At 41.8% G+C, this 22,991-nt stretch overlaps 1 protein-coding gene across 1 annotated transcript in view; it reads left to right on the forward strand.

Annotated features, from left to right (window-relative positions):
• The window catches only part of LRRC59 (leucine rich repeat containing 59), a 455,953-nt gene that overhangs the window by 168,129 nt on the left and 264,833 nt on the right, over positions 1-22,991 (forward strand). Inside the window, exon 6 of the mRNA XM_044084993.1 lies at positions 17,051-17,123. Coding sequence (XP_043940928.1) covers positions 17,051-17,123 — 73 coding nt within the window. The remainder of the gene's footprint in view (positions 1-17,050; positions 17,124-22,991) is intronic.

Below are 22,991 nucleotides of genomic sequence, written 5' to 3' on the forward strand. Positions count from 1 at the left end.
GTTTCACTCGGGTATGTACATTGCCCACTTCCAACTTGTTCTTTGCCTCAGCCAGGAAGTTAACTGCTGTCCCTTCTATTCTCTAAAGAGGTCTCATGGGAACATAGTACCTAATGACACTGAACAGAGGTGCCTAGGCTTAATACTTGACCCTATTCTTTCCTTTTCAACACACAGATTTTTTTTAACTAATAAAGTCCTTGCTCAATTAAAACTGCTATAAGGTCGATCACCTCCTTTCACCCATTAATCAAATGTGGCCTTCCTTTTATCATTGTGCATTCAACCCACAATACTCGCACAACACAGACTGCTAAGAATTAATTCTGCAGATTCATTCTGTTAGCAGACCCCCGATGCACCATTGCAATTTGCCAAAAAAAAAAAAATATATCCATTTGACTTTCAGTGCCTCATAGAACCACCTTTCGAAGTACTCTAATTTACAAGGTTGTAATACACAGTCACTACCCCCTTTTAAAAGTGAAACTGCTTTTACAAGGCGACCCTTGTGTACTCAGAAGTACACAGGACAACAATTTTACTCTGGTACGCCCTCCTTTTAAAATGTCTATTGGTGAGAGAGGTTTAGAAAAGTGAGGGTCAAGATCAAAGGTTTTAATTGGAAAATAACTTTTCTTTAGACTTCTGTATGAACTGTGGAAACTATTTACTTGTAAAATCTAAACTACATTTCAAATTTCTGTAAGCAGAATTTAACTTTTTAGTAAGCCATAAATTCCTGCAGGCTTCAAATGTATTTTTATTAGAACATGCTAGGGAATTTTGTTCTTTCAAAACATGCCATAAACTAATTGGATAGCATTTGACTGTTTTCATAATTATGATATTTTTAGCACATTTCATAAAGCATTTTGGAAGCAGAGTTTGCCTTTTGTCAAAATTTTGTATTCCTCTTGACTTCCTTTGTGATTCTAAAAATGTTGAAACTTAAAAGATCATGTGTAACGGCATGAAACAGAATGCAGCAACTGCTCTTTGTTTCTGTCTTTAGCACATCATACTTGGATTGCTGTGAATATTGTCTTTTTTTCAGTTAGAATTCAGTTTTTAAAGAGAAAGCACTTTAAAAATTTACACACATTTGATGTTTGTGCTCCTCCTACTATGCATCCTAGAAGGACGCATCCATTAGAAACATGATGATGCATTGTAGTGGTTGTAAGCCTTCATTTCTCAGTCCTCAAATGTGACTATATTGCAAAAGCTCTTTTTGCAGATATTCTGCAGAATGTTAATAGTACATTGTATAGCATGTTTGTATTTGGTTGTTACTGCGTACCTGTGGTGTTTGAAGTAAATGTTTCATGCTGCCAGAGACCACTTACAGGCGACTTCTGCTTTTCCACAGGCAACGTGGTATTCAGCTTTTCAAAATGCAGGTAAGGCTGATACTGCCGCCTTGTGAATGTCATTGCTATACAATGCTGAGGCTTTTATATTATAAATCTTGTGTTGTGGCTTCAAACAAATGTACAGAATTTTTAGTTTAGACATAATGAGAACCTGGGCATTTGAGGGACCCTGTACATGCTGTCTACAACCCATCCATGATGTGCTAAAGGCAGAAACCGAATGCATTTTATTTTGTCTGTGCACATGATAAATGGTAGAATCATCCAGAAAGGTACAGTAACCCCTGAATTGTCTGATAGTGGCTCCCCATTCTGGTGAATTGTAAAAAAAAATGTGTCATTGATGCCCTTTTCAGTTTCTTCGGTAAACAATAGCCATGGAATACTGATCTTGGGACAGCTGATAACCATTGTTCCCCTCTTCTAGGTGATAGTTTGTATGCCTGGCACAGCAAGCAGTGTTTGGTAGCCGCATCAGTAAAGTAATCTAGTTCCCTTCCCTGCATTTATCACTCAAGATCTGTTACAAATTTATAACACTTATTGCCTGTTGTAAAGCACAGTATTTTAAAGCCTTTATCCACTTACCTTAACTTAATATCCTAACATCACATCCTTTGAATTTTGCTTCTTATAGCATTCCCTCACATAAAATTTGTTAACCTTTATATACCTATGCAATGTTATACTTCGATTTAGTTGTACAAAAAATCAGTGATCAGTGAACTTCCCATAATGTGCTGTTTATAAAAAATGAAAAATTGTTTTAAAAGACTTCAGAAATTTCTACATTGCATCTCTGTTTCATTAATTGCCTTGTACTTTTTGTTTATATATTAAATACAAGTAAATATGGGTTATTTTTAATGTGCTGTATATTTTATACCTTGTTTGTGGAGTTTTTTCAATGGGTCTTCAGTGAAAATGGCCACAACCTAGTTGGACAAACTGGATACCAACTATACATGCGTAAGTAGCAGTTATTGTCTTGACTTTGGGGTAGGGTGGAGCTAGACATACAGTTCCTTTTTTATGTCGCAAGGTGAGTAGGCGAGGGATGTCAGTGAACGTAAAACTAGGTAAAACTGGGCCAGTGTATCCCAACATTCTACTTTAAAGAGAGAAAGCCCTAATTGTGGCTCTGATGACATGGATCCTGGGGGATTCACCTGGAAAGGATGAGAATGAGCAGTTGATGCTAGCTCAGAGGAGGCTGCTGACTCCACTGCTTTACTGCCACCTAGTAGAGGCTGTATGTATTGCAGTATTCAAGCCATGATGGGAGGTATCTGCAAAGTTGTTTTATGTTGTAGCTAGAGCCAGGCATGAATAATACTGTATTGGCATATTGCACTATTTTCTCACTGCAGTGACCTGGTGAAAATGACCAGCAGTGTCGCCCACCCTCCCCCCACCATGGCTACTAAGTTGATGGACTTTCATGGCTGGCTGTCACCATTGGGGATGGGCAGTTGAGCTTCTTGGCTCTCTTACTCTCCCATGTAGAGTGAATGGACCACTTTGTCAATATGTGTTTGTGTGTGTGCAAGCTTGTGCATATATATATATATATATATATATATATATATATATATATATATATATATATATATTGGTTTACTATCATAAAATCAAAATTTTAAATAAAAACTGTATTAATTTTTGAGATTTCCATCAAGTGAAAGTGTTCTGTAATACAGAATAAGAAGTCCACGTCCCAATAAACAAAGTGTAATGATAACATCCAAATGTTTACTGTAATGCCAGTGAGATATTACACACACTAAATGTAATGGCAGATGTATCAGAATGCGCAATGGTGTGCCATGAATTTTACAAATCCTAATGGTGTTAGCTCATCCCGTTTAGCCAGCAGACGTGTCATATGTTCTTTGTCAGACAGCCTACGTTTCTTCGGAGATGCTGGCACACAACACAGAAACTTCTGTTTAACATGCTCCAAACAAATGGCATGCATCACATCTGTGATGTACAGGTCCTTTTTACCCAAGAGAGGCCTCAGCCTACGGTGCCGGTGCCATCCTTCTACTGTGTTCTGGCTCCTAGGGTAGCCCATGGTACATGTATCAGCCTGATTCCAAAAAGAGATAGTGGCGGTTGTCTCTCTGATGTGGAACCCCTCACGCCATACTGTCTTGGCTTCCCTAAAATGTAGTTATTTTTGAAGAACTCACATAGAGGAGCACCCCTTTCCCCCAATGCCTCCTCAATAGATGTGAAAGTGTCCATAATATGTTCTGTGCGTATGAAAGCAAGTGAAGGTATCTGCTTACATAACGGTGCAAATTGAGTATCTGTGCCATACCCCTGCGTCAGGTTAAGCTTCTGGATCTGTCTCTAGATAATTTGGCACAGATGAAACCAACATCCCTTTGCCGTACTGTTAGGTAGATGCTTAATTATGCTCTTCACTGCTCCCTTCTCAAAGTCGCTGAGTACCATCCTTGGCTGGAAATTCGGATGGAAGTCCCCACATAATGCCATCCAGGTTGCCCAGAACTGATAATAGCACTCCTCACATTTGGACGGTAGGATGGCATACACTACAGGTACTACCTTGTTGTTGCTGGAACCATCCAAGCTGCATTGAGCAGAGCATGCCTGTTTACACTCCCTGGAGCTAATGGGAAATGTCCCATCAACAAGAATGTACTCAGAACTGCAGAGCAGGCCTAGATTACCCTCTATAGTGAGAAGCACAACATCATAGGTATGGCTGCGGAGTGCACTGTGTTTAATGATGAAGTGTGCCTGCTTCAGTGATATCATCTCCGGGCTTAAATCTTTCAGACTTGCTAAGTCTACTCTGGGATTCGTGCTGTTCCTATGCCTTACCCTATGCACACTCTCTGCTTCAGCACATCAGTATTACTCAAGGTGGTCACTATGTCAGTGAACGTGGTTGCCAGGACCTCCGACAATCCTGCATGGATCCTCAAGAGTCTGTTCAGCACGCCTTTTAATGGCTTCCTGTACCCTAGTCTGCTCTACCATGACCACATCTGGTGCGTGAAAATGGCCAGTGCTTTTCAGTAGCCTCTCCTCACCAGCACATTTCTCCATTATGCAGTGGCTCTTACTCCTGTGCCTTGCCTTCTGAGTGCAACACCAGTAATTCTTCTCAGGGTTACTCTTTTCAAGGTAGTATTGATAACCATCAACGCAAAGAATTGAGCGACCTTTCTGTGATTTCTCCGTGCCATACACTGAGCCAATAACACCAGGATAACTCACGGTCAGTTGGTCTGACATAGTACCTGAGCATACCTACAAATCAACAACAGTAACGATTACTAAGAATGAACGGTATTACTGCAGTGTAATACAGGCCTGTATCACTTGTATATATCACAAGTAACACGTACACAACCCATGACAAGGGGACTGCATTGCCAAAGGAAGACATCTCCTAATGGACAAACATTTTTAAAATGCACTGACTATACATGTACCCTTTCCAACTACTATCTATACAGCTGTACAGATAGACACCTAAGCTGATACATGTTTCCTGCCAACAAATGCCTGCTGGTAATCACTACATAGAACAGTATACAGCCATCATTTATGCCTACACAGGTACACAGCATCATGCAGTATGCTTTTCTGTTGTACACTTCACAACGTAAAAACAATCACTGTCGGCTCTGTCACTGCTTCATTCAACAAAAGGAATACTGCTTATAGCCGAAAGGAATTGTCGTACTATGTAATTCACCTTAAACAGGACTATGCTAACAGCTGTCACAGTACACATTGACTATATGCTCATGTATCTACTGCCAATGTCAAATACAGACTACAATACAGAACAACTCATACAATTTAAAAAACATATGTAGAGTTTGTAAAACCATTACAGCAAGATGCTTTTCGATTTCAGTTAAAGCTAATATATTACTCCTTGTAGATGTCACGGTTCAATGAACAATTAATACTTACAGCAATATGTATTCACATAATACTGCAAATAATGAGCTGTGCAAACAGTATATGTTATAACCTTTGCTAATATACTGTCATTTACATTACACATTTAAACTACCTACTCACATCTCAGTTTTACTCAACCTTCCACACTCGGAAAGTAATCTCCTTAGTTCTCCAGGTTATGCATACACTGTAAGGCAATAAATCCACCTGTTTCACAATGTACTCAATTTAAATGACAGTCTTCATGACCGGTAGCTCTTTAATCATGTCGGCTTGTAGTTACGCCCTATTTCTCAGTTTTATTTACTGCGACTAGCAGATCTTAGTCGCAGATGCATTTTCGTCATCAGTGGATGTCGTATTCATTTGTGCGCCGTTCAGTAGTTTGAAATAAGGTCCTCAGCGGATTTATGGATCTGTTCTTTTTTACATGCAGATATTTGCCTTTTCGACATTATGACTGGCGATCAGATGACTGGGAGGTTTGTGAATAGCGTTTTTATGATGGTAAACCATATATATATGTAAGTGTGCATATATATATATATATATATATATATATATATATATATATATATATATATATAAAATGTGTGTGTGTATGTGTATATATATATATATATATATATATATATATATATATATATGATAGCTATGTATGTAGATATCTAGATATATCTATATTGATATAGATGTGTGTGTGTGTGAGAGACGGCCCTGCCCTGACCCAGTAATCAAGGAGCCTCAATACTCACCACTAACACCAGTGAGGGATGTGTACATTGGGAGGATAAGTACACACACACTGAAGTACAATTTCCCTTAAGAGCACACAGAGATCACAGTCAGTCTGGGGCTGGTTTCTCCTGATCCCCTGTAATACTCCTCACCGGTACAGCTGTAGGGTTAAGATCTCAGCTGAGTAGTCAAGCCAAAACCTCCAGCACCCTCTCTATCCAACCAGTGCTTCGTGTCACTGCCCAAGTAGCTGACACACACACACACACACACACACACACACACACACACACACACATGCGTGCACTTTGAGATTTGATTTATATACAAACACACAGACACCCCTGGGGAAGGCTGGCACAGGTTCACTAACTAAACCCCCTTCTGCCCAAATTGTCAGGAAGTACCGGTTGCCACCAGCTACTCTTATCAGCTACTATAAGACCCTTCCCAAAGGGTGCCCAATTCTGCTCTGTGATGTTACTATATTATCCAAATGGTAAGTGTGACCAGAACATTTAAGGCTGTTTAGGAGAGTGGCCTGTACAGTATCACCAAATACATATGCACATACTCTTAAGAGCTTAAATATCTCTAACACACCAGACGCAATTAAAAGGTTTAAATGTATTTAATTAATAAAAGAACAAGACAATACTTAATAACTCAGTGACAAAGAGTTCAGAATCACAGGAAATATTTTAAAACAACATTGCAGGACAGTCTCGCATAACTATCGAAAACATCTAGCCTGATCTTACTGTATTCCTATCTATCTCTAAGAAAAATGCTATGATCTAAGTCTTGCTTATAGAGCAAGGCAAATACATGTGCTAAATGGATGTTTTCAGGTCCAAGACAAAATGCACTGACTTTCTCTCTCAGATAGTTCTTAAGTTGCTAACAAACATTTCTGCTGGGTTATCTCAGATTACACCATTCGTTAGCTCTGCCCTTAGTTTTCCGGCTAACAGGAGCTTAATTTAACATGTCTCTGTTAACAATACTTATCTCTCAGATGTACAGCTGCTAGAAAGCTACAGAGCAATACATAAACACTTCACGTGAAACCTTGTAATTATCTCTGTCTCAAGACAGTAGAAAGAAACCCCTAGCACTAGATATCCTGTCTCTTAGTTTAGATAAACTAACTTTATAACGCATCGTAAAACTCTTTACTTAAGAGTTTGCAAGTTAACTTTTTATATTCCAGCCTTTGCCATCAAAGCATACATTTGCATAAGCATATAGTTTATATACATTTCTGTGCTTTTCCAGCAGGGTGCACTATGGTTACATTCTTGAAGCTCAGTATAGTTTTCTTACATTTCTAAGACAAGCATACAGATCATATTACTATTCACAAATGACAGAATTATTTACAAAATTCTAGCTGACTGGGCTGGCAGCCTTCACAGTATACATATATAAAACTAGCACAGAGTTTTTAGTAAATGATGCCAACTGCCTCTAGCTATGTGTGTAGGAATTTATCACTCTTAGAAATGAGTTTACATCTCAGCTTGTAACAACAGTTGATGTCCTTCCTCATCACTGTTCCCGTATTCTTAACTTTTCATTCCTTCACCCCACCTCCCCTCTCTCTTTCTCAGGCTGCAAAGGAGTTACAGGGTTCACTGTAAACTTAACTTTATATACAGCAGTCTAATTCCATTCAATCCAACCACCATTTAATTAGGATAAATTGTGTACCACCTCTGGTTTTATGCTTTAAGTAAGTGTTAGAGTCACCCAGTCTTCTGCATATATTTTAGCCTACATAGTGGCTAGCGTGAATAAAAGTGCTTCAGTGTCCTAGTTTGCAAACAAGTCTGTAAACCCTCCTCAACTGACATCTTGTTGGTCAGCTTTCACTCTCTCTTTACTAATAGACACCGACGTTTACTCCTACTTAAACCACTCCTTTCTTTTACATTTTTCACTTCTTCTACACTTGTTACTCTCATTTATATCCTCCTGTCTTTAGTGGAACTGCATGCCTTCAAGGAAGTCACACTTGGTCCCCCCACCTTTTGTCATTTCTCCTTATCTTAGACAGCTACTAAACCAATTTCAGCTTTGAGCTAGTAGTTGGGCACAGTCAACATTGATTCACTGCACTCAACTGTCTCTAGTTTGTTTTTATTTTTCTATAGAGGTATCCCAGCAAGTAAATAGATATGTATATAACAGTGAAGTCTGCAGTTTGAACACCAGTCTGTGGGCTATATTTATATGCAAATTATAAGTGTTATGGCAGCCTAAAACAAATAACTTCATAGCTCCATTTTCTTAGATCACAGTAGTCCCATTGGTACTTTCTCCTTTACCTCTGCTCAGTTCATTGTTTTTAGCAGTCCACTGTCTCCCTTAAGTTTTTCTCTTCTTGTTTAACCACTTTTTGAGTTTTCATCCAGTATTTTTCCAGAACTGAAGTACTGCATTGTGACTTCATTTTTCTCATTGTTTTGCTGGTTTGTGAGGGTTGGGGTAGGCTTTTGGACTTTGCAATTCAAAGTTCATAGAAACGTCCTGACATTACACAGTTGTTCAAATGGTCAAGTGCAGTTTTTTTTTACTGTTATGTCCATTAGTCAGGTCAAGGAGATATTGGACTAACTGTCCATTAAACTTTGTTCTAGAGCAACAAATCCAAGACATTCATCTGTTAACACAGGCTTTTTAAACTGCATTGTTCCTTTTACTTATCTCTCAGTAGATTTGTAGCTGTTTACGTTAAATCAACAATTGTTTTCTCTGTCTCTTGACATGTTTTCAACCCACTTCGTTTACCCTCACTAACGCTTGGGCTCACTCTGCTCCTCTTCCCTACCCCAAAATCCCACCCACCTCCTCTTACTCTACATTTATATTTCCATAGTACCACCCACACATTCCTCTAACCAATACCATCAGTTTCCTCTGGTAGTAAAATTAAAACAATTACTCCCAATAGTAACACCTACTCTAGTTTACCACCCAAGACTCTCTCTCAAACTGTCAATCCTTGCATTCTAGAAGTATCAAATTACATCTCTACAGCCAACCCACTACCCTTCTAACATTTTTTTTATCCAAATTTACAACAAAGGTAAAACTCAAGTTAAATATAATACTCCTAAGTCAGATTATTTTACTGTTTCTCCTCGCTCTGCTAGCTTTTATCACCAGTTATCAAATCCACTTCCTTCCGATACTTAGGACTTCGACCAATGCCCACAAAGAATATCAACATCTATCCAGCCTGTCTTTCTCAGTAACATCCTATCTCTACAAACAAACCACATCTGATTTATTTTTCTATAAATATCTTAAAAATAAGCATCCAAATTTATGATCAACTATCAAACCAAGACCAAAATATAACTGACCACACTCTTCCCTTTATAAAATATCAATTCAAAAAATGAGCAGAGATATTCACCCCAACCGTGGTCCCACTGTTCATAAAAGTCATCATTTTCAACCTCCAAATAAACCAGTCACCTAATACATCTCAGCAAAAAAAAAACAGAATCCAAACTCACCTTGCTAAATATGAACCTAAGAAGTATATGCAATGACATACATGTTTATCTTGCCACACGCACGCCTGATGTAGTCATAACTACTAAAACCCAGTTAAAAAAATAAATAAAGGGTAATGAGATCCCCCCAGGATACAGTATACTCAGACATGACAGACAAAACAAATGTGCAGATGGCATAGCAATCATCTGCAAAATTTACTCACCATTACCTTACTTACTTCCACAAGAAGTGCCCAAATTTAATGATACTGAACTACTAACAACACTCCCAAAAATAAACAATAGGAAAGCTATATGTTTAACGGCAATTTATATATCACCAGAGAATAATGATACTGCTGAAAGCATCCTGTATTGGATATCCCACCAAATTAACCATGAAACTATTATACTTGTGAGATTTAATGCAGGCTGGCAACTCATAAATTCCACTACTTTCACTGTATCCATAAATTTGTACAACTTCAAACCATTAATAACCTTACCTACTAGGATCAATAAAACTTGAGGAAGACGCTCAACATTAGATTGGATTCTTACAAACAAACCAGACAAACTGACAAAAGTAGGCTGCCTCTCAGCATAAGTGACCACATACCAATGTATGCTATTAAAACTCACCATAACCTAGATAAACATATTATATATATATATATATATATATATATATATATATATATATATATATATATATATATATTCAAGTACAAAATACAACCAATTTCAGCAAATATATTTTTAGAGAAACAAATTATGGAACTGGAATGTACTTAGAAAATACTGCTGTCGAACAATTTAATAACTTATTCTTACATACCTTAAATAATCTAGCACCAGTGTTTAATAGCAGTAGAGTCCAACCCTACACCATGGCTGACAAAGGAAACAAAAACAAATCATGATAAAAAGGGATAAAGTCTGGAACGAGGGTTTATGTTATAACAACGAACAATCAAATGATCGAACGTTGTTATATCAAACTTTCGAATCAAAAGTTCGAATTCACAAGACATCGAACGACCAGCTGTTCCCAAAGGAAAAAAAAAAAGACATTAAAACATTGCATAAAGTGGGGGTTTTCACCCCCACACACCCCCTACTTAAATATACCAACTCCAAGATCGCACTACAGTGCCGAAAATGGCAAAGTGATGGATGCGGCCAAGCGACCTCTTTCCCAGGGAAAGAATTCGCTTATATACCACTTCGTCATTTTGCCTGTTCGACATTTCAAGTTTGACCAAGATGCATTCGACAAAATGCGTCTTCGGTCATCTGATAGGAACCCTGGAAAAACTGGTATAAGAATGGAACTCAAAATGCTCTCCGGCAATTTAGACATCTTAGAAACCTTGCAAAACTCTGTCAAACATAAGTAAACTTACTATACCAACCTACAAGAAAAACATACAAACAGCCCAAAATGTTTTTGGTCATCACTAAATAAACTGCTCTACCCTAGCAAGACCACTAGTCTCTCTCCAAAAACAAACTGTGTGGTGATAGGCTCTGTAATATTGTCTAATTCCTACTTTATACAATCAATATTATCTCCCTTAGACACTAACTCGTCTGTCCCCTCTCACTCCACCCCTGTCCAGTCAAAACACCCCACAGCTCTTCAGTTTTAGTCCAGTGCTTACCTCACTCATAAGGAAGTTGCTCCTTAAACTAAAAACTACTTCTGTAGCTGTAGACCAACTGCCATTAGACTACCTAAAAATGGCTGCAGAAGTCATAGCCTTCCCTGTGTCCATACTAATATAATAGGTCCATAGCAGAAAGATGAGTCCCATCACTGTAGAACAAAATCCTACATCGTACCATTGCACAAAGGCGATACATGTATAGAGTTTAACAACTGCAGACCAATAGCAATTCTCTCCCCACTCTCCAAAATATTCAAGAATTGCTTCCATATGCTGCTGATGCAATGCCTAACCTCAAATAACCTGCTCTCAGAAACATAACATGGCTTTAGGCCCCAGCACAACACCACTACTGCTCTACTACATTTTACAAATGTAATAAACCGTCATAGAAACGATGGTCTGCTTTTGTCCACCATGTTGTTAGATTCGTCAAAGGCATTTGATACTGTCTTGCACCAGCAACTGCTTGTTTGACTCTCCTCAGTAGGACTTTCACTGTACTGCTTGTTGTGATACCTTAGTTACCTATCCGGAATGCAACAAACCTACTCAGTCTTTTCAACCAGTTACTACAGGTGTCCCTCTGGGCTCCATCCTGCAGCCTTTACTATTTAATATATTAATGACCTCCACACCTCCACTCACCATGCTAGTTTAGTTCAGTAATTTATGCAGCCTCAACAATAAATAAGCCCTAAGACATTACCCAAAAATCTTTCTCCTTTGTAGAAACCTAGCCGAAAGAATAAAACCTCCTACTTACCCCAAGAAAACTAAGTTAATGCTTTTCACCTCAAAAAGTTGCCAAAATCAAGAGGAGTCTTGTACCATAAAGTAAGCAAACACTGTGATTGAAAGTGTAGCTCACAGGAAACCTTTAGGCTTTTTAATAGATGACAGTCTCAAATGTGACCACTATATAGTGCACACCATTAAATCTACACACCAGAAACTAGGTTCTCTTTATAAGATCAGTGGATTCCTTACAGATACTGCAAGAAAAACTTTAGCCACCACCTTCTTACTGCCGACTCTTATCCTAACAAACATAAACAATACTCAAAGAAAGAAACTTGCCTCCTGCTACAATAAAATAGCTAAATTTATTACCAGCCTCCCTCATAGGACCCACAATTGCTGTAGCTTAAAGCAGTTAAACTGGCTTGAACTGCACAACTGTCTAATGTATTCACAACTGACTAAAGCACACAAACTCGTTCATCATCCAGAAAAGTGCCCTGTGCTACAAAACTTACTACTACCCTACTGTCCGGCAAGGGACCTCGTTTTAGTAACAAATTCTTATTACTCACAAATAAGTCAAATAACTTTTTAGGAGACCCGCTCTACTCCCAATGCATTGTTACACTCTGGAATAGTATTCACATGCAAATAAAACTCTCCAACAAACTTAGTAGTTTTAAACCACTGCTTAAACAACATCTTAACCAGTCCTGGACTTGTACATGCTCATCACGAGGTTAAAACTTTTTCACTGTTCAATACTATCCAAAAGCTGTCCTAAACATAATATTGCCAACCTCTTACGGAAATGACAAAACAATTTTTATACATAACTGCTGCCTGCACAATCCACTAAGTTGCACGTGTGCTTTCTCTTTAGTAACTCCACTTCTGTAAAATCTTAGAATGTATGTATAAATGTAACTACTGTTTGTGTATAAATGTAAATAGAAATGTAACTGCTGTGTTTGACTGGAACTTATGCAAGCAAATGGAGTTTTTCTGCCCGGGCTTCCACTGAAAATGGTTATTAGCCAGTCACTTTCCCGGTTAACAAAGACAAATGGGATATCCCAACCAGCCATACCAGAGCAGCCAAAGTTCCAGACAGCATACCAAAGCCTTATCTTCCAGGTGCAGTACGCCAAATGTATGTCCTATGTCCAAGGCATAAGGTAGATTAGTGACTTACAAACAATTAAACCTCAAAACTTCTTTGCGGCCTGTCAAAATGTTTTTCTGTGAATTCAGTCTGCACATTGAACTCCAAGTTGGTTCAACTGCCATTGGGGTCATTCCCTTTTAGAAGATTTAACTTTTTATATGTCATCTATTTAGGGAAAATGTGAATGTGAGAGGCCGATTCCCCATAAAGACACACTGCAAGTGCCTTTTTTGTTTGGGTGCTGCCCACGACTATACTTTGAGCATAACTGGTCAAGTGTCTGTTCCAAAGACTGTTCACAGCCATTTGTTGTCCCTTTCTATTTTCTTAGAAAATCATCATTTGAAGCTTTTGGCCAAGGGTACCATGGTTTCTGGGTCCACCAACCCTGACATTCATCTGCTGCTTACAAAGAAGCTTAAGAAGGCATGTATTGACTCTGCTGTCCAGGCTCCTCCAGATGTCTCCTGGTTAGATGAAGAACCTAAATGCCATCTTGTGCTAGCATCTATTCCCTCTGCCTCAACCCAGTTAGAGGTTGACATGGGGCTGCCTACTTACACATCAGCTGCAGATGTGGAGGGGAAACCACTGCTGATAATAACAGGGGCTGGGGAGGGGGTTGTCCCAGATGCTAGTTAGGGAAATACAAGACCAAGCATGTGGCTGCTGTGGCAAATGATCCTCACGAGGAATGGCAGGAATTCACAATGGGCCTTTTTAATACCCTTATGGCTTTAAAGCCTTCTCCTGGCTTGTCTGGCCCTTCTGTTTCATGGTCCCTACTCCTTCTAAATGGTATAGTCAGAGTCATCTGCTGAACAGTAAGATTTGGTTTCTGGTGAAGAGTCCTTGGCTTAATCTTGTCAGCTCCATTCTCCTTGGGGTCTGAGGAAGAGGATTTTCTTTATCAGATTCCGCTATGGAAGAATTATCTTTTGGGGATACTGTGGTATCCATGATGTAACATTTTAAATGGGATTGTCCCCAAGTTTCTGATGTCCAGAAGGGGTACTCTGAGCTCTTGCAGATTGCTTCAGCTTGTCCTTCTGCAGTACCCCTTGTGTTGGATGCTTTGTTGGACACTTTATCTTCAAGTTCAAGTCCATGATCCCCTGTCTACTCTTACAAAGAAGCCTGACAGGTTCTATAAAGTCCCTGAAGCCCAGGAGGTTTTGGGCAAAATCCCATCTGTAGCAGGAGGCAAGTTGTGATTTCCTTAGCTGCTGACAAGCCATGTAAATTGCTGTCCTCTTAAGCTTTTACCGTTAGACAAAGGCAGTTGTGCTATGGACCAATATGGAGAAAAAATGTGTATAGTTTGCCACTGCAGCTTTTGGAGCCATTATACTCATGAGTAGGTGTGTGCTGGCTCTGTTTCTCAACTTGGTATTATTTTAACTGATTTGCCAGATTCTGAGGAAAAATCTTCTGTCTTTTTTTTTTTGTTTGTTTGTTTGTTGAGCACTGCTTCTCATGTGGCTTGTCATTCCCTAAAGTGCAGTTATGATGCTGCTGATTCCTCTTTTAGGTCAGCTGTATCAGGGTCTGTGATGAGAAGGTACTCTTGGTTACACTTACAGGCTCTTCCTGATGATACCAAGTCAAAGCTCCTGGATTCTCTTTTATATAATCAGGATCTCTTTGGCTCTGCTGTTTAAAACCTTAAATGACAAGGGGAAAGTCATGCAGGATCTAAAATTTATTTTTTGTCTCTAGTTTCTATCTTCCATAGAAACTATCCATTTTTTAAGTCGTCCTTTGTCTGAAGGCAGTAAAGAAAGCCTTCTAGGGATAAGAGGTCTTCCTAGAAGGTGTTTTTTCTTGATAAATCTTCTCAGGATTCTAAGACTCAGAAGCCTTCTTTCCCCTGACCATCTTCTTCCTTCTGACATTTGGCCACTTTTTCTCTTAGCCAGGTTCCTTTTTCCTCCAGTTAAATTCCCATTTGACAGCAGATAATTATAGATTCTTGGGTGTTTCCATTATCCATAATGGTTATTTTATGGTTTGGAAGTTTCTTCCTCCCTTGTCAGGTCTTTCCCAACCTCCTCCCTGCCAGCTCCCCTCATTTTCCTCTGATTCTTTGGAATCTTTTATTTCATGGAATCATTCAGCCCATCCCACCCAAAAGGGCATGAATACTGGAAAACCTTGATCCAAAGCATCCATGTAGAGTCCCTGAGTGGGAACAGGAAGGTTTCATTCTGGGATGTTTCTGTTTCCCAGTTAGGAGTCCTGAAGGACCATTCTGGATCTTTCTTTACTCCGTACTTTTTTCTAAATGTTCCTTCCATATCTCCAATCTCTCTAACCCCCTTCTGCGTCCCCAAGTTTTCTTCTTGTCTCTAGATTTAAAAGCTGCTTATCTTTACCTTCCTATTAGCCCTTTCTTCAGGAAATGTTCACATTTCTCTGTACCTTCCTCACATTATCATTTCTGTTTTTTGCCTTTTGGTCTTTCTACTGCCTGATTATCTTAAGCTTCAGTGGTAGCCTTCTACATGCTTCAGGAAATGAATATTTTTCCTTTAGATGACCTCTTGATTCAAGCTCCTTCCCAGATTTGTCTTTGGATCTAGAATTTGCCGTGGTACTTCTGCAAAGTGTATAGTTTACCTGCAACCTGAAAAAGTCTGTGCTGACTCCTCCTGAAAGACTGGGTGTTTCTAAGCTGCAGGATTCAGTCTGTGACCATGATGGCTGTGCTGCCTCCTCCCAAGGTCCAGTCTTGACAGCTTATTTTTAAACCCTTCTTCTGTCAGTGTTTCCAGCAAGGGGACCATTCCTATGGTTCCTTTTTCCATATAAGAATGTTTCAGTGGTACCTGAAATCCATCTAGCTTCAGTATTGCCATCTTCTGGATTTTCCCATTACTTTATGACCCTGTCTAAAGTTTGAATTCCACTGATGGATTCACCTGATCTCCAGTCTGTCTTTTCAGGTACCTGTTTCGACTCAGGCACTGTACATGAATGCTTTGGATCAAGGTTTCCCAGCATCCACGGCTGTGATTTTTGGCTGTTCATGCTGTTTACTTCCTTTGGATTCCAGCCCCTGTGAGGATTTTAACAGGTAATGCCACAGTCCTTTGCTAAATCAACAAGTAAGGAGACACACAGTCCTGCCTTCATTTCAGGGTGGCTCTTCAAATTTGGGAATTTGTAAAACGCTATCATTTTACTCTTCAGGAGATTTACATGCCTTCAGAACAAAATCTAGTGGCTGACACTCTGAGCAGGTCAGCAGATCTTAAAGAATGAATGCTTCAGCAAGATCTTCATGGTCCTTATTAATTGGTGAAGAACTCCTCAAGTAGATCTTTTGCCTTCCCTCTGAAGAGACAGCTTCTCAGATTTTGTTCCAGAGTGTAAAGTCCTGTGGCTTGGAAAGCAGATACCTTCTACTGATGTGGGAAGATTTTAGACAACTGTACTTTTTTCAGGGAAGTAAAATGGATTTGCTATTCCATTACATTCTTGTCAGGGTTACCCCTTGTCCCACTATATGCAGGACAGTCCGTATTTGGACAGCTGTATCCTGCAAAAAGACACAAAATGACAAATGTCTTGAGGATTTTGGGACAAAAAATATTTCCCGTTTCCTCTAATGGTGCATAAAACAAATATTTTGTGTCTGAAACAAAATGAAGTCCAGCCCTTTGCAATAACTGCAAGTATGGTTTGAACTGCAAAATTGTTTCCATACATTTCATTCCATTTTGAGCATTTGAAAAGGCAGCAAACTTATGTCTTACAGTTCAGGATTTAGTAAAAAAAAGTCCTAGTATTGGCCAAGGTCATTTGCTGAGCTAGTATCTGAACTGAATACGAGTCATTGTTTTTATTGTACCATGAAGTAAAGCCTGACATTTTTCTTTTCTTTTCAAGGTCCTGAAACACATGGCAACCATTCAGTTTGAGCAAGAACGAGAGACACAGCGCTGCTTAGAGGCAGAGAGAGGTACGGCCTAATCTTGCAACCTTTCATTGTTTCATTACATATGTTCTGATAGATTGGAAGGGATCAAGTGGAACCAACTTAATTTTGTGGGCTATATATTTACTGTGAGGTTTTGAACTTATATGGTCATATCAGACAATATGAGGCAGAGGCATTGATAAAATGCACCACGTTATTAAAAAAAATCTACTTCATCTGTCGTATTTTTGTCTGTTTTTTTTTTAACACTTTTTATGTATATCCAGCTTTATTTTTGATGCTGCTTCAGATAAGAAACTTGACAGACCTGGTTATTCTTTAATTCCCTATTTCTCATACCCTAGGTTAGATGTAGAAATGCAGCATTCTCTTATTTCACTCTGGAATCACTTGTTGGAAGCGGAGTAATGAGGTGTTTTTTCCACAGAATGTCTCATTTTTGCCTTTCCTGTCTAGCATTATGAAATAGAGGGATGGCAAGGGTTGCATACATCTGCGGGCACGTGGTATTGTGATTTCCGTGGTAGAGACGGGGACAAATACTGCAGATTGTTACTTTGGTAGGGCAGGGCTGCTTGGAGGAACACCCCTTGCAGAACTGAGGGCATATGGACTACCCAACGCTTTGCGAGGTATGTCTTAGGAACAGGGCTTGCAGCAAGGAGAGAGTCAATGATCAACTGACAGTGGAAGCAAAAAGTAAAAAAAAAAAACTCATTTTGACTTTGTCTCTTGTGATTTCTCAGATAATGGTCAATACAGGGAGAGTAGCACCTTCCTTTCATGCATTACATAGGAGTCCTATACGTCTTTGCACTTAATCATGCAGTGATTTAAACACTTTCCAAAACCAAGGTCATTGGTATTGTTAATTTGTAAAATCTTTTTGCTGGATGACTTTGCTGTTTAAGTTTTAAAGTGATTCCTGTTGCTATTGCTTAATAGACTTAATAGATTAGATTAGCTGTGCTTTTTGCTAACATGGACTGATGATGACTTATTTGAGAAATGACTGTCTGAACTTGAACAGTCAGTCCTTCATTTTTTCTAATTAAAATTCTTAGAGAAAGCTGGGCAGTTAAGGCATGTTCTTGTAAGCCGTAATAAGAATTTGCAAATGCAGTGCAGCTTTCTACAGATTTTCTCTAAAACAACTGTTTAACACCTATAAAGCTGTCTGCTGCTCAATTTACCATGATAAAATCAAGTATGGGATCATAGGAAGTTAGTAAGCTAATGTTGTTAGGGCTCTTACAAGCCTACCCAAGTTATTTCCTTGTTTCCATGACCAGCACCTATTGCCCCTGTCCAAGAGGGGCACAGGTAGAACCCCTGGGGTCAATTTACAGTTAGACTGCGTTTGAAAAGGGCCAACGAGGTGCTGTGTTTGCATGAAGTGATGGTCTGTTCCAAAGGTGTGATAACCTCTGGGAGACAAATCTGTCCCTCAAGCAGGTTCTATTATGTCACATACCAGGTTAAGGTATTTTAGCATTGGGTTTAAGGCCATGACTTTGGCACCAATCATTTGTGTGTGTAAGATCGTCTTGTAGGATGTTGACATCATTTGGAGATGCTATGACCGCTCCCAGTTTGCAGCCATCAGCAAAGTTTGTCAGCCATAGACCTTTAGTTTTTGCTTGTACTTCGGAGAAATAGATTCCTAACAGTAGAGGTCCCAGGACTGATACCTGTGGAGCCCCACTGGTTACATTTCTGCTGTTGGAGGTAGATTCCCCTATTTTAACTATATAGGTTCTGTCAGTGAGCCAGTTAGTGACCCATCTTAACGATAAAAGGTTTGATACCTAGCTGGGTGAGTTTGTTAATGATGCCTGAGTGAGGGATAGTGTCAAATGCATTGGCTAAGTCTATATGCACAGATTTCCCCCTCATTCAGGGTCTTGGTGACGGTCTCGAAGTTCACCAGGTTTATTAGGCATGATCTCCCTTTGATAAATCCAAACTGAGTAGGGTCAAGTGTTTGGAGATTACCTGTATCTTTGTTGATAAGGTCCATGATGATTTGCTCCATAGCCTTGCAGATAAGGCTAGTTAGGCTAATAGATATATAGTTCCCGGGATGAGTGGAAGCACCACCTTTGTGTAAGGGAATAACAGTGGCCATTTTCCATTCAGCTGGGACAAGTAGTAGCCAGTGGTGTTGCAAATTCATGTTGGAGCCCATGTAGGACGCAGCCTGGGATGTTGTCAATTCCAATAGATGCTGTGTTCCTGGCCTTAGAGAGGGTGTTAATGACCTGCTCTTTAGAGTTACAAAGTAGGGGACAGGTGGCAGGGATGTCATGGAGTACATGTTTTCACAGAACCTGTTGGCCAACAGGTTAGCTATGTCCACAGACCCAGTATATATAGCATCATTAACTACCAGTTCAGCACAAATCTGGCCTTTTCCTTTCAGGTTACGTATGTAACTAAAGAATGCCTTATGGTAGTCTTTAGTTGAGGAAGCTAATTTTGTTTCATAGTTTGCTTTGGAGGACTTCACAAGAAGTCTTATTCTCTCGTTTAACCTGATGAGGGAATGTTTCCAGTTTAGGGCTCGCTGCCTCCTACTCTTAGTTAGCAACTTCTTCCTCTTATTGTAAAGCCTGTTAATAGCAGATCTGGAGTAGGGACTTCATTTGTCAGCAACCTGTGGGTCTTTGATCCGATATCAGATCCAAGCCGGTAACTATTTATACAGCTATGGATCCGAGCTCCTAGCTCCTCCTCTCACCCATAATCCCCTGCCAACCCCAAATGACCTCAGATCTAGTTTGCCGCTCTAGAGTGTGTCAGCTGGATTTTGAGCTCCTGGCAGTTATTGAGATAAGTGTTCCCTTTTTATCTCTTTAGCCTTTTTTTCTGTCAGTTAATTAGTGTGTGTGTATTAGGCTTCCCTTTAGTCTGTTAATTTTAAAATTTTTAGTATTTACCCTCCCCTCGCTGGTCGTATGTGATTGTGTGTGCTTGCGTTTGGGGCCTTGTGTGTTTGTGTAGTGTTACTTAGTTTTGGGATATGTCAGAGGCCCCAAAGCCTATTTTTTCTAAATGCACTGTGTGGCCATAAGCTCTCTCCGGCGGATGGCCACATTCGGTGTGTTCGGTGCCTTGGGGTTGAACACCTGTCCTCGGGATGCACGATTTGTGCAGGGTTCAACCCCAGGGCACTGAAAGAGCGGAGGTCGAAGCTGGTCCTGGAGGGACTTTTGCCCCCAGAGTCGGCTTCGGCCTCTGCTACTCCCATGGCACCTCCTGAGCCTGTGCTGGTGGCCACTCCTGCCCCCTTCCTCCGGCCGTGATTCAAACTCCCACTAAAGCGCCGGAGGACAGGGAGGCCAGGAGGGAGAAACGGAGGGAGAAGCACCACAAGCGGCGGGCCGAGGCCTCCGCTTCGGCCCCCCCCAGCTAAGCGGGCTTCTCCCTCCACGGCTTCCAGGTCTCCTCCTCCTTGGCTTCAATTACCTTGTTTCTCCGCGGGACCTGAGGAGGAGAAGACCCGATCTCCATCGAGGTCATCGAGGCGGCACTCCAGGCCTGCCTCGGTGGCCTCGTCGAGATCCACTTACAGCCTGTCTGATGCAGACTTGGACCGGATGATGAGAAGGTTCATCCAGGCCCAGCTGCAGATGGGAGTGCTCCTGTCTCCCCCCTTCGGTGGGGCGCTTGACACCCTTTTTTGCTCCGATAGCTTCTTCTCCGACCCGCTTTCCGGGTTCAGAGTGCTTGGAGCCGGGCAGCGTTAGAGCCGGGGGTGGGTCGGCGCCGACAGTACTGGGTACTTCGGATCCGACCCTACCCTCGAGTCTGTCTGTTCCATCGTCAGATCCGACCTCTCGGAGCCGTGGCCCGAGCTTTGGATCCGAGGGATTCAGTGTGCCTTCGGCTCTGTCCAGGTCGGAGCACACTGGTCCCTCGGATCCGACTGTCTCTGCGCCGATTCCGATCCCTTCATCGGATCCGAGTGGGAGTCGGCTCTCGGAGCCCAGGGAGAGCGGCTCCCCCTCGGCCTTCGATGTAGTGGAGAGGGCTCTGTCGAGAGCATCCAGACCTCTGGCCCTTGTCTCGCTCCTCCCTGCACTCCCTCTCTGCTGGGTCAGGCTTCCATCACCCGGCCACAGGGACAGCCTGCTTCGATGTCCCAGGTTGTTCCTTTGGAACAGGACATTGCTGGTGAGACCTCCTCGGACAGCCCCCCACGAGGAAGTGCCTCGCAAGCATAAGTGTAAGAGGAGGCACGTGGACTCCCCCGAGTCCTTAACAGAGGACAGTGACTTGGATGAAGGGGAAGGCTCCCCAAGGTCACCCCCTGAGGATGTCTCCTTTGGAGACATCATGGAAATGCTCAGGCTCGGGGGGGGGGGTCTGCCCCCAAGGCTTCCTCCAACGAGACCGTGTTCCTGGAGGCATTCGAAGCAGGCCCGTCTACCTCTTGGGTGTCCCCTCCGGCCGACCCCCTGGTGGAACTTGTGACCACCAGGGCGTGGAAGGAGCCGGACACTGTGTAGCCAATCCCTAAGCGCCCAGATAAGATTTTGAACCCCCCCCCCCCTGCAGACCGGCCCCACTGGAGCAAGGGTCCCCCTGTAGATGCCATGTTGACGGCGGCAGCCACTAAGAGGGAACTAGCTCAGGAGAGCCCCTTGGTCCATCCTCCGAGCAAGGAGTCCCGCTCGATAGATCGCCTTGGGAAGCGGGTATTCAGTTCAGCGACCTTCTCAGTAAGGTCTCTGAACTACATGGCACATGTCATCAGGATGTAGCGGGATCTTATTAAAGAATACGCTGCTTCCCCCCCGGAGTCCATGTCGGCGGAGGACAAGCAATTGTACTCCACTCGTATGGCCACTCTGAGATCTATTTCTAATACCTCTATGCGGCTGTTGTCTCACGCCACTGAGGGTGCTGCTAGAGCTAGCGGAGCGGGCCTAGTTATGATATGCCAGGCCTGGCTCCGACATTGTGCTTCGCGGAGCCCTTCAAGGCATCCTTTGCGAATGCCCCCTTTGATGGCTCTGCTTTGTTTGGCAAGACTGTTCGAGACACTTGTCCAGAGCGAGAAGGATGGGAAGACATTGTCTGCCATTGGAGTCCGCTTCTCTGCTCCCCAGAGGTCCTTCTCCAAGAACCAGAAGGGACAGAAGAAGGTGCAGTTCCGGAAATCGCAACATTCCCAACCTGCTCTGGACAACCAGACCTTCCGTGGCAGAGGAGGACAGGGAGGACGCCGTTCTAGAGGCAGAGGGGCCCTGAGAAATTTTGGGTCCAGAGAATCCTTCTCTGATCGGCCCACGCAACAGCCCTGAAGGGTTGCCTGACTGCTCCACTCTGGAGGCAGTCGGGGGGGCGCTTCTCGAGGCATCTGGCGGCATGGGAGTCCATCACGTCAGACCGCTGGGTGCTTTGGATTATATCCAGAGGTTACAAAATCCCTATGCAACATGTTCCCAGACTCAGGAACCTCCCCGATGTACCACCCGATCAGAGGGAGGCTGCAGCCGCAGAAATCCAGCAGCTGCTAGAAAAAAGGGCTATCCAACCCCCCCCCCCCAGACCAGCTCGGATTAGGGTTTTACTCCAGGTTCTTTCTGGTGCCACAAATGACGGGGGACCTGAGACCAATTCTAGACCTTTCCCTCTTGAACCTGTCGGTAACCAAGGAGAAATTCCGAATGGTCACTCTTCAATCCATTCTCCCCCTGTTGCGGGAGGATGACTGGATGTGCTCAGTAAACCTCAAGGATGCGTACTACCACATTTTAATGGACAGACGATCCAGGAGGTTTCTCCGCTTCCGGCTGGGAGCCAGCCACTATCAGTTCAGGGTCCTTCCCTTTGGCCTCACCACAGCCCCCAGGGTGTTCACCAAAGTTTTAGCAGTGATAG

Source organism: Protopterus annectens, chromosome 10.part0 (assembly GCF_019279795.1).
Source record: "Protopterus annectens isolate FY-2018-M chromosome 10.part0, PAN1.0, whole genome shotgun sequence".
Classification (NCBI taxonomy): Eukaryota; Metazoa; Chordata; order Ceratodontiformes; family Protopteridae; genus Protopterus; species Protopterus annectens.